The sequence below is a fragment of the Muscardinus avellanarius genome (genome assembly GCF_963383645.1).
Source record: "Muscardinus avellanarius genome assembly, chromosome: 11".
NCBI lineage: Eukaryota > Metazoa > Chordata > Mammalia > Rodentia > Gliridae > Muscardinus > Muscardinus avellanarius.
In genome coordinates, this window is record NC_137797.1 from 51,533,783 (window position 1) to 51,549,804 (window position 16,022).

Here is a 16,022-nt window from a genome sequence, read left to right on the forward strand (position 1 = left end):
TCCCAGGCCTATTTTATACTTTATTTGGAAACAGGGTCTCACTAAGTTGCTGAGAGCTTCACTAAGTAGCTAAGGCTCACTTCAAACCTGTGAGATCCTCCTGTCTCAGCCTCCCAAGCGCTGGGATTATAAGCATGCGCCACCATGCCCAGCATAAATGAAGTTTCAAGAATATAGAAATAATGAATAAAAAAAATTCAAAAACAAAAAAGGGGAGGGAGATAAAATTAAGTTCTCTAACTTCATAAGCTGAAGTTAGTAGTCAGGTAGTGCAGGCCTGAAATCCCAGTACATGGGTTCAAAGTCAGCCTCAACAACTTAAGGCTCTCAGCAATTTTGTGAGACTCTGTTTCAAAAAAATAAAACTAAAACAGGGCTGAGGATGTAGCTCAGAGGTAGAATGAAAAAAAAAAAAAGAATTGGAAGTAAAGGAATACAACTTGAGGCTTACAAATCCAGAGATTAGCATTAAGATAGTACCAATAACTAAAATTAAATTATACAGACAGAGGAAATACTTACTAAATAATTTTTGTATTGTATATGGTAGGGAACAAGGGCATTATCTATAGAAATGAAAAGGTAAATGCGTCCAATTTAAAGTAACAACTAGAATTAGAATCAAGCCTTCCAAAATATTAAAAAGCAAATAAATAAATAAATAAATAAATAAATAAATAAGAAGGGCACAAACAGGGCACAGGGTAAAAAGGTTTGTATATGCACATGAAAGCCATCTGAAAGAAATAAGCCCAAACACAGCATAATTATCAATAAATGAAAATGGGTATAACTCACCTATTAAAAGCAAATGACTTTCAGTTTGGCCAAAGAAGCAAAACCCATCCCTATGCTTTATAAAGAGGCATACCTAAGATGAAGTGATTGAGACGAATTAAAAAAAGAATGGCCAGGCACAGTGGCACACACCTGTGACGCCAGGAACTCAGGAGGCTGAGACGGCGGGGTCACAAGTTTGAGGCCTTTCTGGACAACTCAGAGATCCTGTCTCAAAATAAAATAAAATAAATTTTTAAAGAGCTAGATATATACCTCAATGGTACAGTGGCCCTGGATGCGATCCCTAGTACCACAACCAAAATAAAGATAGGCAGCACTATAACAAAAAATGTAATAAAAAGAAAATGAGGATCTCAGTCTTGTAATCAGTCAGACAAGGTAGTATATAGGACTAAAATCACAAAGACAAAGGAAATTTTATAATGCTAAAAACTGCAATGCACAATGAAAACTTTAAAATACTCCTGAAGCCGGGCATAGTGGCGCACACTTGTAATCCCAGCATTCGGGAGGCTGAGACCAGAGGATCACGGTTCGTGGACAGCCTCAGCTACTTAGTGAGGTCCTTCAAAACTTAGTGAGACTCTGTTTCAAATTAAAGAATAAAAAATAGGGCAGAGGGTGTAGCTTGGAGGTCAAATTCCCCTGGGTCCATCCCCCGGCCCACAAAAATAAAATAAAATACTCCTAAAACACATAAGAGTAGACCTAATAAACAGAAAAACATACCAAGTTCTTGGCTAGAACGACACCTTTAAAATGCCAATTCTCCCTAAGTTAATTTTTAAATCTATAAATGCATAAATTTAATGCCAGTTACTTTTAAACTGTAACTCTTTACAATTCTATGTAAAAACTAAATAAATTTATTCAATATTTCCTACTAAATGGGAACTATGGTAATTCCTTGGGATATTAAAAATTACTATCCCCTTGAGAAACTTCCAAGCCAATAGAGCAATACTTGTCATTCATAAAGGTACATTTCCCAAGTAGCTCTCTACTAACTACCAAGTGACATAAAATGTACTCTAAAACTAAAGACCTACAATGTGTGCTAGTTTCCTTTTCAGAGTTATTCACTCAATTCCATCCTCTAAATCAGAGTTTAATTGGTCTGATTCACTCTTCATTCATTCCCCAATTTGATCCTATCCATCTAAACTCTCTCCTGATAAATAACTGGTAACTTTCTCTTTAGGCTTCAAGATCCAACTTATCTACCTGAAAGAAGTAAAATTTATTCTTCATGTAAATTTTTTTTCAGTACTGGGGATGGACTCAGGGGCATTCTATCTCCGAGCTATACCCTCAGACCTATTTTGTATTCTTTATTTTGAAACAAGGTCTCACTGAGTATCAAAAGGCCTCACTAAGTAGCTGAGGCTGTCTTCCAACCACTATCCTCCTATCTCAACTTCCCAAATGCTGGGATTACAAACATGTGCCACCACATCCAGCTCCACGTAAACATTTTTTATAAACTGGGCGTGGTGGCGCACGCTTGTAATCCCAGCATTCGGAAGGCTGAAACTAGAGGATCACAGTTCGTGGCCAGCCTCAGCTACTTAGTGAGACCTTTGCAACTCAGTGAGACCCTGTTTCAAAATAACGAATAAAAAATAGGGCAGGGGATGTGGCTCGGAGGTCGAATGCCCCTGGGTTCCATCCCAGACCCGCAAAAAAACAAAGAAAAAAAAAACTTTATTTATTCTTTTATTATCACACCTTGTACTGTAATACAGCTATTCAAAATTATTCCTTCAAAAAATATTAACTTTGTTAATACATAAGGCATTCAAATAGATGATACAGATATATGAAAAGAATGAGACCAAATTCATGATTTTCATGAAGTCCATAGTCTAATGAGGGATGCAAATCTTTAAACAGATTCACAAGAATTTTTTATAAGTGGTACTGTGCATATACTAGAAGAGTCTGCCAAATGTAATAAAAAGAATAGAGCGATATGTCATACAGTAGCCAAAGATGAGGAGGTGAATGCCACACACACACAAAAAAGATAATGCCAGAAAACTACCCATAAGACCTGTCTTAAAACCCTTAAAAGTAAGGTCAAGAAATTGAGACTTATCTTAAAAGCAAGACAAAATTATTTTAAAAGGCTAGAGAAAGTCACTGAAGGATTTTAATCAGGACAGCAACAATCAGATTTGCAATTCAGAAAGATAACTTATACAATTTGGCTAGATTTATTTTAAAGACTAGAGAAAGAGAACATAGTAGTTATTGTAAAATTTTAGGCAAGAGACCTGGAGTGTTATAGTATTAAAAAAATTTTTTGAGAGATTTTAGAAGAGAGACTATAAGGACTATATTACCAAGCTTATTTTAACAAGTTTAAGATTTTATCTTTTTAATATATTTTACATATCAAGAAAAATATAGTATAAATGAAACTATGATATGATCCTGGTTTGGACTAGTTTTTCTTAGAATTTCATTTTATATTTACAGGGAAAACTCTTCTAAACTGATAGAAAAATAGACCTTCATCATATATTATTCTTCTTTTTGGTGGCTTCTTTTGTTTCAGTATCATACCACAGTGGGATCTTTTTGAAGACATTTAACACAGTAATAAATATCAACATATATCACCCAACTTACACAATTCAATTAAATTAAAAATATTAACTATGAACAAGTTCAAGCACAAGTAGTAATAACTCATAATTTTACTACCTAGTTGACAGCAGTTTCAAGACATCTCTCTAATGAGTTCAGAGATGTTGATGTTTGGAAAAATGTACAGCTCAGAATCAATGAAACACTGGTATATATACATGTCTTTCTCTTCAACTAGTAAATGAGACAGGGTCGTATCTAATTTATTTTTTCACACTATACAGTCTGTACAATGCTGTGAATATTTTTGTTAATCAAGAAATACTTATTAATGAAAGAACATAGTAAATGTTTCCTTGGCTACAGTTAGTAAGACTATGCAAACTGGTACAGATGTTTTTTGTTTGTCTGTTTTTCTCTTTTTTTTTTTTTTTTAATGACTTTCTGGGCTCCAAGCTATTTTAGAGGGTTTGATTTCAGCATCATTTATTTCTTTCTGAAGAAGAATAAAAGTTGAAGGTAACCACTTACATCAGCAGGTTTCACCCTTTACTGAATGTAAAAATTAACAGGGAAGCTTGTTGAAAATTCTTATGCCCAAGCCTCAATGTAGTAATTCTGTTTCAGCAGATCTGAGGTAGAGTGAAAAAAATCTACATGTTAATAAGGACATACTAACGCCCAATTTCTGACCGAGAATTACACCAAAAGCTATTCTTCAGCAACAACTTGTGCAAACCCAAACACCTACGAGACAACAGCACAACCTCTGGCAACCCTGCACCTGAAAGTCAGTGGTCCCACAGGGTTCCCAACTCACACCGTGTGGATTTGTTGCTGGGAAAAGATTACAAAGACAGAAGAAACACAGATCCTGACTATTTCACAGAGAAGAACTATCTAAACTATGAATACCTGCTTCCGAGTTTTAAATGAATAAAATGAACTTCTAAACTACCCATGGTGGCCCACACTTTTAATTTCCAATACTTGGGAGGCTAAGGCAAGAGGACTGTAGATTCACAGCCAGCCTCAGCAATTTAGTGAGCCTCTTCACAACTTAGTCAGACTATGTCTTAAAATAAAAGAATAAAATAGGGCTGAGGATATAGCTCAGTGGTAGAATGCCCCTGGGTTTCATCCCTAGTACCACAAATAAATAAATAAATAAATAAATAAACAAACAAAGAAACAAACAAATAAATATGGTTTTCTATTAGATTAAGTAACTAAAATGTTAGCGTTGCATACAAGCACAACTGGTATCACTTTAATATGGCACGCATGTGTACCTATTCATAAACTAGTCAAAATCCATTATATGTTCAAAATATAAGCAAAACAATATAAAATCCATACCCTCACAAAGCTCAAAGTAAATGATACATCCATATAGAAGTGTAGGTGTTTAATGTGGGGGTTACTTGGATGGGGTATAACAAATAAACAATACAAATAAAGAATTACAACTTCCCCTCCCAATCAATATGGAGTAATAGCCAGGCATAGTGGCCCACTCCTTTAATCTCAGTACTTAGTAGGCTGAGACAGGAGGAGCATAGATTTGAGGCCAGCCTCAGAAACTTGGCAAGACCCTCAACAACTTAGTTTCAAAATAAACCTTGTTTAAAAATAAAAGACAGAAAATAGGACTGGGGGTGTAACTAAGAGGTAGAAGACCACTGAATTCAGTTCCTAGTAACCCCCAAAGACAGAATAACATGGATAAGATTTATCACCCACAAATACAACTGAAAAATGAAAAAAAGTGTATAAAACAACAATTTTTAAGATCTTAAACTTCTGGCAACAAAAGACAATGATTTTCCAGAAATGAGAAACAAATCAGGTGAGCCCTAGATTATTACTTGAAGAGATGAAAGATTAGGACAGCTTAAAATTATTCCATATATTTGACAAGCAAGAAGTAAGACTGTGTTAAAGAACACCAGATATAAAAAAAGGTGCAAATAAAACTTTTGGAGATAAAAACTACAATATCTAGATTTAAAAATATACCATATGGGAAGCTGGGAGTGGTGGCACACGCTTGTAATCCCAGCATTTGGGAGGCTAAGACAGGAGGATCATGGTTCGCGGACAGCCCCAACTACTTAGGGAGGCTTTTTGCAACTCAATGAGACCCTGTTTCAAAATAAAGAACAAAAAATAGAGCTGGAGTTGCAGCTCAGAGGTAGAATGCCCCTGAGTTCCATCTCCAGTACCAATATATATATATATATATATATATATATATATATATATATATATATATATATATATATATATATGTATTTATATTATACCATATGGGATTAAGAGATTAGATAACGCAAAAGAGTAGTGCCACTGAAGACACAGGAAAAAAAAAAAAAAACAATGAAGCACAGAAAAAGATAAAGAATTAAGGAAGCCACCTGTTTGTAATCCCAGCATTTGGGAGGCTGAGACAGGAGGAACACGATTTTCGGACAGCCTCAGCTACTTGCAACTCAGTGAGACCTTGTTTTAAAGTGAATAAAAAATAGGGCTGGGGTGTAGCTCAGAGGTAGAAACCCCTGAGTTCCATCCCCAGTACCACAAAAATAAAAAAAGATTAAAAAAATAATCCCTGTGCTTGGGAGGCAGAGACAGGAGGATCACCCAGGTTCGAAGCCAGCCTTGCTGGCTTAAGAGATCCTGTTTCCAAATAAAATATAAAATAGGTCCTGGAGTGTAGCCCAGAGGTAGAGGGGTTCCATCCCCAGTACAACCCAAAATAAATAAATAAATAAACAAACAAACAAACAGCATTCCAGTTAGCTGTGGGATAATTTTAATCAGACATGTAATATATAATTTTAAACCGACATGTAATAAGAGTCCAGAAGGAGAGGAGATAAAGGAGGAACATAAAGCCATTTTAAGAGATACTGGCTGAGCTCGGTGTTGTGGCACATGCCTACTTGTAATCCCAGTAGTTAGAAGGCTGAGGACAAGAGGATTGCAGATTCGAGACTAGCAGCAGCAATTTAGCCAGAGACTCTAAGCAATCTAACGAGAGACCATTGCAAAACAAAATAAATTTTAAAAAAGGACTGAGGGTATAGATTGAAGGTAGAATGCCTCTGGGTTCAATGCCCAGTACAGAGAAAAGACAAAAAAGGAAATGAAAGGGAAGAAAGAAATATTGGCCAAATTGTTTCAAATTTTATAAATCCTGGGTTCATCGCTAGTACCACAAAAAAACTTTAATTCAAAATAATGATGATGATGATGTATCGTGGAGTTTAAAACATATAAAGACATTGGAAAAAAGGCAGCCTCCTTAACAAACAGTGCTGACAAAACTGGATATCCATAAGCAGGAGAATGAAACTGGATGCCTATCTGTACTTAGATAATAATGCCATGAATCGATATATAGGATGGCCTCAAATTAATAAACTTCCACGCAGCTGAGGAAACAAGAAAATTCCTTCCTGCTTCTCTCTGACAGAGAATTCATATCCAGAATATATGAAGATATAAAAAACAACATAAAAGAAACAAATAACAGAATAACCAATCAATAAATGGGCAAATAAGCTGAACATATGCTTCTCAAAAGAAGTATAAATGGCCAAAAATTGTATGAAAAATGTTCAACATCTTTAACCATCAAAAAAAAAAAAATGCAAGTCAAATGTACACAAATTTCCTCTAATTCCAGTCAGAATGACAATCATCAAGAATACAAATAAAGAATAAAATAAAAACAAATAAAGAATAAAAAATAGAGCTGAGGGTGTCGCTCAGAAGTAGAATGCCCGTGGGTTCCATCCTCAGTACTCCCCCCAAAAAAGAAACACACACACACACACACACACACACACACACACACGGCAGAAAATTAAATAGTACTAATATGGAAGTCATTATGGATTTTCCCAAAAAAACTAAAACTAGAACTATCATATAACCTAGGTATACCACTTAGTATTTATGCAAAAAATTAAAATCAGCACTTATATAATTTATAGCACATATTTAGTGATATATGTATACCCATATTTATCACAGCACAATTCACAATTGCCAAGTTATTAAATCAAACTAGGTGTCCATCAATAGATGACTGGATAAAGAAAATGTGTTACATATACACAATAGTTTTACTATGCCATAAAGAATAATTAAATTACATCATTTGCAGAAAAATGGATGGATCTGGAGAGTATCATGTTACGTGAAATAAGACAGACTCAGAAAGAGAAGTATTGACTATGATCTCCCATATGTGGAAGCTAGAGGGGAAACAGGGCAGAGAAACCCAATGAAAGCAGAAGGGTAGAGGAAAGGGACCAAGGGGAGGAAGAATAGGATAAGGAGAGGTATTAGAGTAAAACTGATCAAACTGTGTTACATTCATGTATGGATATGCCACAATGAAACCACTAAACTGGAGAACTACTATGCACCAATGAAAAACATATAAAGTGAATGATAATTACTAACAAAGGCTAGGAGGGGAGAAAAGTTTCCTTTCTAAGTTTTTTATACTGTATGTGAAGTAGTATAATAATCACTGGAAGGGAGACAGTGACAAGTTAGAAGATATATATTATAAACCCTAAAGCAATTACTAAATGAATATATATGCCCAATGAACTATTTAAGATGAAATCATCAAAAATATGGAATTAAGCCAGGCGTAGTGGCACATACTTGTATTCCCAGTAATTGAGGCTGAGACAGGAGAATTCCAGTTCTTGGCCAGCCTCAGCTACTTAGTGAGGCCCTGTTTCAAAATAAAGAATTAAAAGTAGAGTTGGCAGTGTAGCTCAGCAGTACAATGCCCCTGGGTTCTATCCTCAGTACTCCCCCGCCAAAAGAAGGCAAAAGGAGGGAAAAGGATTAACTAGGAAAACAAATAGTAAGATGAAAGATTTAACTAAACCACGCCAATAACACATTAAATGTAAACGGTCAGCCAGGCATGGTGGGGCACACCTGTAACCTCAGTACTTGGGAGGCTGAGCCAGAAGGATCGTAGGTTAAGACCAGCCAGCCTCAGCCGGGCATGGTGGGGCACACCTGTAACCTCAGTACTTGGGAGGCTGAGACAGAAGGATCGTAGGTTAAGACCAGCCTCAGCAATTTTGCAAGGCTCTCAGCAACTTAGTGAGACCCTGTTTCAAATAAAAAAAAATAAAAAGGGCCTGGAGTATAGTTCAGAGGAATAATACTCCCAGATTCAATCTCCAGGACCACAAAAAAAGAAAGAAAGAGAAAAGTATAAATGATTAAAACATACCAACTAAAAGGCAGGGGTTATTAGAATAAAAAGAAAAACCTAAATATATGCTGCCTACAGGAAACTCAGTTTAACTAGAAAAGAAGGCACAAATAAGTTAAAAGCAGAAGGATGAAAAAAATGTCAACCATCTGGCCTCTCTTAGAAGAATAATCAGAATAAAGAGAATGGCTACTGACATTGTTTTGATTCAGAATTTGCCATAATTCAAAACTATCTTCATATTCAAAAGCCTTCCTCAAGTCTTGAGACCTAATATTAAAACTCTTATGTGCTCACATATTATTTCAATTATTTCAACAGTACCTGTAACTTCAGCAAGATAAAGATTTCAAAAGAAATTCCCAACTGAGCAAAGAGATCATTCTGTTCAACAAGTAAATACAATGTGTTTTCAAAAATGGATATGTGTGGTCAATAATTTACCTCTATATAATCTGTGATTTCACTAAAGTCCTGTGAATTAAGACAAAGTCTGAGCCAAGTGTTAGAAATAAAACACAACCACATCTCATCATATCCCCATCTTTTGGGAAAAAAACTTAAAAGAGCTATTGATTTTTCTTCTTGAAAAATATATTTTAACAAAAAATGTTAACATATCTGCATGGGTGTTTAATCATGAGCCCCTGATTGAAGCACTAATAAAGAGACATATATGTCAGGCATTGCACTGTCTTATGCTAGACATTAGGATTAAAAGGAAAAAAACAAAAAACAAGTTATGTTCTTGAGAGACAAGTATGGTAGAGAGAAGGTAAAATACTTTTTTTTAAATATCACAGTATTCTGGAAATGTTAACTATTGAATATTTGCTCTATCTTCTCAATTTTCTAAATGTAAATTAGTATTTCATCATGACTGTCAACTTTAAGTATGTGGAAGTATTCATATTATCGTTATTGTACTTTTGATGTCTGTCAGGTCTGTAATGACACCCAGTGTCACTCTTGCTGTGGATAATCTGTGTCTTCTGTCTTGTCAGTCCTGCCAGATGTTTGTCAATCTTACTGACCTTTTAAAGAATAAGTATTTTGTTTCAATCATTTTTTCTATTATTTTCTCTTGTCAATTTCATTGATTTCTGCTCTTATTATTTCCTTCCTCCAACTTGCTCTGGTTTTATTTTGCTTTTCTTTTTTAGGCTCTTAACGTTGAGACTCAGAGTATTCATTTGAGAGTCTTCTGGTTTCCTAATGCTACATATTTCCTTCTGAAATTTTATGACAGTCTCAGAAAAAGAATATGAAATGGCCATAAATTTAGAAAAGTAAAAATTTTAAAGAACAACAAATGAGAAACAACAGTTTACCAAAAAAATTCTACAAGGTAAGATACAGAAAATATTCAAGCCTGGCAGAATAACAAAGGCAACGTTACTAAAACAATTCCTCAAAACAATGAATTAGACCAAATAACTTCAGCAATCAGATATAGGGAAGGAAAAGCTCACATGTAGGGGGGAAAAAACATGGAAATTTGCCTTACAGATGATGCCAGAGAGCAGTCAGTATAGGGATACACAGGTTTCAGAATCTCATCTCTCCAGTAAGTCCTCTTCCATGGGGTTTATTATCCAGACAATTTTACAAATCCTAGACACTGCCCAACAGGAGCAGAGGTGGGGAATACTTGAAGGAAAATGTAGAATTATGTTGTCATTTATTAATTGCCCCACCCCATAGAAAAATAGAAATTTCTAATATAAATATGTGGAAGAATAAATGTTTTTTTCTTACCCTCTGAGCTTTTGCAAGTTCTTCTTTTAATCTTTCATAGCCCTTTTCTCTAACTTCTAGAACAGATGGGCTTCGTAAACGGGACAGACTATCCGTACTTAACCCAAAAATATCATCACTGCCAGCAGAAGTTTCTGTGATAGTAGCACCCTGTAAAAACTCCCTCTCCGCATTGCAGCTGTCCTTCCTTGTAGTTAATTTAGTTAGCCCAGCTGCAACTCCAGAGGTAACACAAGATGCTTGGTCTGTAACATGAATGCTGTAAAGGAAAGAAATAGATTTCAGAAAACATCAGTAAACAAGCAAAACAAAATAGCTATAACTTATAGCTCTAAAAATACATTCTCTAATTTGGTAGCCTCTATATTTAATTAGCAGCAAGTCTTTTGTCTTACCAGCAACATTTCAAGTGCTCAATAGCTACATGTAGCTAATGGCTTTTATGCGAATAAGCCCAGAAATAGAGTATTTTCATCATCACAGAAAATTCTATTGGATAGTACTACATGAGAATTGGGGTCAACAAACTACACCCTGCAGGCTAAATCAATCCTGCCACTTGTTTTCATAAGGCACATAAGCTAAGAATGGTTTCTACATTTTCAAATGGTTGAAATCAAAAGAATAATATTTTGTGGCATGTGAAATGTAAAAATAATATAAAATTTAAAACTGTATCATATATAATTTTTAAATTTTTTATTGGAACACAGCCCACTCATTCATTTACATATTCTGTATGGATGCTCTCACATTCTTTTCCTTTTTTTTTTTCCCGGTACCAGGGATGGAGCCCAGAGGGCATTCTACCTCCAACTGACATTCCCCAGCCCTATTTTTTATTCTTTATTTTTTGAAACAGGGTCTCACTGATTTGCAGAGGGCCTCACTAAGTAGCTGAGGCTATCTTCAAACCACAATTCTCCTGTCTCAGCTTCCCAAATACTGGGATTACAAGCCAAATGCTGGAATACCACGCGTGGTTGCTTTCACATTCTGCAGGCAGAACTAAATAGATGGGACAGAGACTGTACAGTCTGCAAAGCCTAAAATGTTTACTGATTCACAGGATCTGCCAATCCTGCCAATCCCTGCTTGAGAATAGTACATGAGTTGTTGCTCTCCATGGGCAAGCTTCTATTATTCAAATTTTCTAAAATAGTAAAACTTAAGGTAACCAAGCAAGCTGTTCATTTAAAAAAAAAAAAAACCCTAAATAAGCAGTTGATACCTGATACTAGATGTGTCTGCACAATTTAAATGTCTGGGAGATGAATACACAGGTTGTGTAGGAAGATCAGAAACATCCAAAGCATTAGGCTGGATAGAAGCAGAGCATAAGGCTGACGGATGTGGCCGGTAGATGACACTTGGTGAGGTAGTCTGCTCCTGAGCTCCTGGTTCATACACACTAAGAAGGTCCGGAGAAGTGGGTGAAGCAAGGTTTACTTCATGGAAGCCTTCCAAGGGGTCATTAGCCATAGCAGAGGCTTCATTATAAGATAACCTATATTAAACAAAAAGTAGATCATCACCTTTTGATATTTTTATTTAAAATTAAAATGTGAAAGCTATAAAATATATTTAACAGTCCACAATAAAGTATTGGTTCAGGCTGGGCTTGGTGGTACATGCTTGTAATCCCAGCGCTTGGGAAGCCGAGACAGGAGGATTGCACAGGTTCAAAGCCAACCTCAGCGACTGAGTGAGGTTCTCAGTAACTTAGACTCTGTTTCTAAATAAAATATAAAATAGGTCTGGGAGTATACCTCGGAGGTAGAAAAGCCTGTGGATTCCACCCCCAATAATACAAAAATAAAAAATAAAGTATTGGTTCACAATAAAAAAAACAGTAGAAGGAAAATCCTACAATATTTATTACATGATGTCTGAGTATAAATACCTCAAAAGGCAAATGTTGTTAAATATGACTAATAAGTAAATATAAGGAAGAATAAGAATTTGCTTGATATTTTTAATTTTGCTAACGTGACTATAGTTAGAAAAAAACAGAAAAAGCAAAAAAAGACACCCCCATACACACACACACACACACACACACACACACACACACACACACTATGAGGTAAGTTTGAAGAACTGTTCTGCCTTATACTAGCTATATTACTTGGGCTGAGTCAGTGATTTTGTTTTGTTTGTTCTTTTCTGTAGAATTGGGGATTGAACCCACGGGAATTCTACCTCCCAGCTATACCCCAGCCCTTTTATATTTTTTATTTTGAAACAAGGTCTAAGTTGCTGAGGCCAGCTTCCAACCTACAATCCTATTTCAGCTTTCTAAGTACTGGAATTACAGGGTACACCACCAAACCCAGCCAAGTCAGTATTTTTTTATTTTGAAAAATTTACATTTAAGCCAGGCGTGGTGGCGCAAGCTTGTAATCCTAGATCTTGGGAGGCTAAGACAGGAGGATCGCGCAGGTTCAAAGCCAGCCTCAGCTACTCAGTGAGGCTCTCAGCAACTTAGTGAGACCCTATTTCCAAATAAAAAATATAAAATGGGGCCTAGAGTGTAGCCCAGAGGTAGAAGGCCCCTGGGTTCCATCCCCAGTACCACCAAAAAAAAAAAAAAAGATTTAGAATTTACATAAGAATGTAAATTAACATAACTTAAAATTTTAGATTTACATAAAAATTTTAAAGCTCCAATATACCATTTACCATCCACCCCCATCATCAAACTTTTAAACATATTTTTGTGTGTGTATGTGGTACTGGCCCACTTCCTCCTGAATCTGAAATAAACATTTGAACTAGAAGAAAATGAGTCTTAAATGAAACCCAGGGGCAGTCTATCTCCGAGCTATATCACCAGCCTTATTTTTACTTTTTATTTTGAAACAGGATCTCACTAAATACAAAGAGCCTCAATAAGTAGCTGAGGCTGACCACAAACCTGTGATCTTCCTGTCTGAGCCTCCCCAGAATTGGAATTACAAGTGTGTACCACCACACCCAGCTAAACTTCTAAGTCATCTGAAAAATATTTCAGACTGATGTCCATTAACTCTTAATATCTTGGGATGTGTACACACACACACACACACACACACACACACACACACACACACACATATTCTAAGTAGAAGGACATTCTTCTATATAATAGTAAAATCAACATCAAAATCTGGGATGCCAACACTGATCAAAATACATCTAATGGACAGGCCCCATTCAAGTTTCACCAAACGTCCCAAACATATCCTTTGTAGATCCAGAATCTATAATCTTGAATGATATGCTTCGTTTCCTTAAGCCTTAAATTTCTTCTCTAATAGGATGAGAATGGACATAATAATAGTCCCTCCTATGTCCTGGTTGCTATGAGAACTAAAGGATACAATCTACTAAGGTACTTAGTACACTGTACCTGCACATAATATGACCTCACTAAACAATCATTGCTTTAGCTATTAACAAGTATGCTTCAATTTCTCCATTATTAATAAAAAGTATCTTCTATAACTACAAACAATTATATAAAAAATTATACAAAAAATTATATGAAAACTAGAAAGTATCCACTCAAGTTTTTTATTTGATAATCTAAAGCTAAAAATCATATAAACCTTTTATTGATTTCCCACTATCTACAGAATAAAGCCCAAACTTACTAGCCTGAAAAATCATCGAAGATATGAACCCAATCTCTCCTTCCAATTTTTTCCTTACATCAATACTTTGATAATCATGAATGGTTCTTTCCAGAACTTCAAGGTTCCCAAATACTGGCACCAGTATAACATGTAATTTCTTCCATAATATACAAAACAAATCACCCATTAATTTAACTGAAATTTTAACTCATATTCCTAAAAAAGTGTTTAAAATGTCAAGTAGTGAATAAAAAGGGCTGCAATAAAGTTGAGAGTCTCAATATTAATATTTTTCCAAAATGACAGATTACCACTTAGCACAGACCGCTAAGATACATATAAACAACAAAAACTGTAACAAATCTACAATGTGAAATTTCAAAACCTATAAACTATTTATTAATAGCAAATAGTAATTTCAGTCCTCAAAGTGTAACCAATTTCTTATATTTTTGCAAAGTATTTACCATGTCAAATGAAAAATCAGATTAGTAAGCAATTTTAAGTGTTTAATATTCCACTATTATTTCTTTTATCAAAAAGGTATTTTATTCTTTATTCAAAATTTACATATACACCAAGAAGATATCTTTATTCAAAGTGTCTATTTTCACTTAAATATAGTTTGCTAATCAATTTATCATAAGGCAGAGAACCTTGACAAATAGGCTTTTATTAAACTGACATTTTATCAGCAACTCTGACACTTCCTTTCTTCTATGTCATGTACTTCTATTTCACCTCTTTACACCTTAAGGGTTCACCAAATTACAGGATGTGAAAGCCTTTTCATTTCTAGAAATACACAATGGTACAAATCCTCTGGAGGAAAATACAGCAATATTAACAAAATGGCACATTCATATAGCCTGTTACCCAGCATGGCACTCAGGACCTCCTGCCACAGAAGATGGCAAAATGAAAAAGACACATGCATAAGGCTCGAAGCACTATTTATAACAGCAAAAGGCTGATTTAATGAGCTAGGGTGCTTCCTCATAATGAAGCACTATATAGCAGCAATGGTGTCTACATAAAGCCATAAGAGGACCTTGAGGATATACTGGTGAATTAAATAGCAGGATAAATACCTGTAAATGAGCTATTTTTTTCTGAGAAAGGAAAGTAATATTTATTTATGTTTATAAATGTATGCAAATGTGTATGTGACATATTTATGTGGGTATATAGTTATATTTTAGAAATGAAAGGGTAAACCAAACACTAATTTAAAAAGTTATATTTAGGAGGAAGGGAGAGCACAAGAATGAACAAACATGAATCTAGACTTTTGCATGAATCTAGACTTTTCTGACTGTACCAAGCTTTATAGGTTTGGATTTGAACTTAAAACCATATAAATGATAAAACAAAATTATTTTTTTTTTTTTTGGTGGTACTGGGTTTCCTGGAAGCCCTTCTATCTCCGGGCTACACTCCCAGACCTATTTTTACATTTTTATTTGGAAACAGGGTCTCCTAAGCCAGCACACGTGGCTGGCTTCGAACCTGCGCGATCCTCCTGTCTCTGCCTCCCAAGCGCGGGGATTACAAGCGTGAGCCACCACGCCCGGCAAACAAAATTAAATTTTAAAAAACAATTCTTAAAAACAAATCTAACTATATATTGAGATGACAGCCTAACCACATACAAAAGGATTATTCCAAATGATTCTAAAGTACAGTAATATAAATGTAAAACCCTAATGGAAGGTATTCTAAGGACAAAAGGAAGTGAAAAAAATCTTAACCTATCATGTTAATAGTAAGATTGATATTAATATTCTGGACAGATTTACATATGTAAGATAAGGCAAGTAAGTTATGTTCATGTCATTTAGAACCAAGAATTTTTAGTACGTGAGAAAAAGATGCAAATATAAAAATCAAAAAATTAAAACCTAACAGTCCCAAATTTGAATCAGAAATACCAGAAAAATTTTCTATAAAAAAAATTCCTAAGCCGGGCATGGTGGCGCATGCTTGTAATCCCCGAG

The 16,022-nt window shown here is 35.2% G+C and overlaps 1 protein-coding gene across 2 annotated transcripts in view; it reads right to left on the minus strand.

Annotated features, from left to right (window-relative positions):
- Window positions 1-11,911, minus strand: part of RAB3IP (RAB3A interacting protein) — a gene marked incomplete at both ends in the record, with an annotated part of 44,285 nt that extends 32,374 nt beyond the window's left edge. Inside the window, 2 exons of one of the 2 annotated variants that reach the window (XM_080705392.1) lie at window positions 10,409-10,667; window positions 11,640-11,911. In XM_080705392.1, the coding sequence (XP_080561518.1) occupies window positions 10,409-10,667; window positions 11,640-11,890 (510 nt within the window). The remainder of the gene's footprint in view (window positions 1-10,408; window positions 10,668-11,639) is intronic. The other variant, XM_080705391.1, reaches the window with a different exon arrangement.
- Window positions 11,912-16,022: the final 4,111 nt, after the last annotated feature.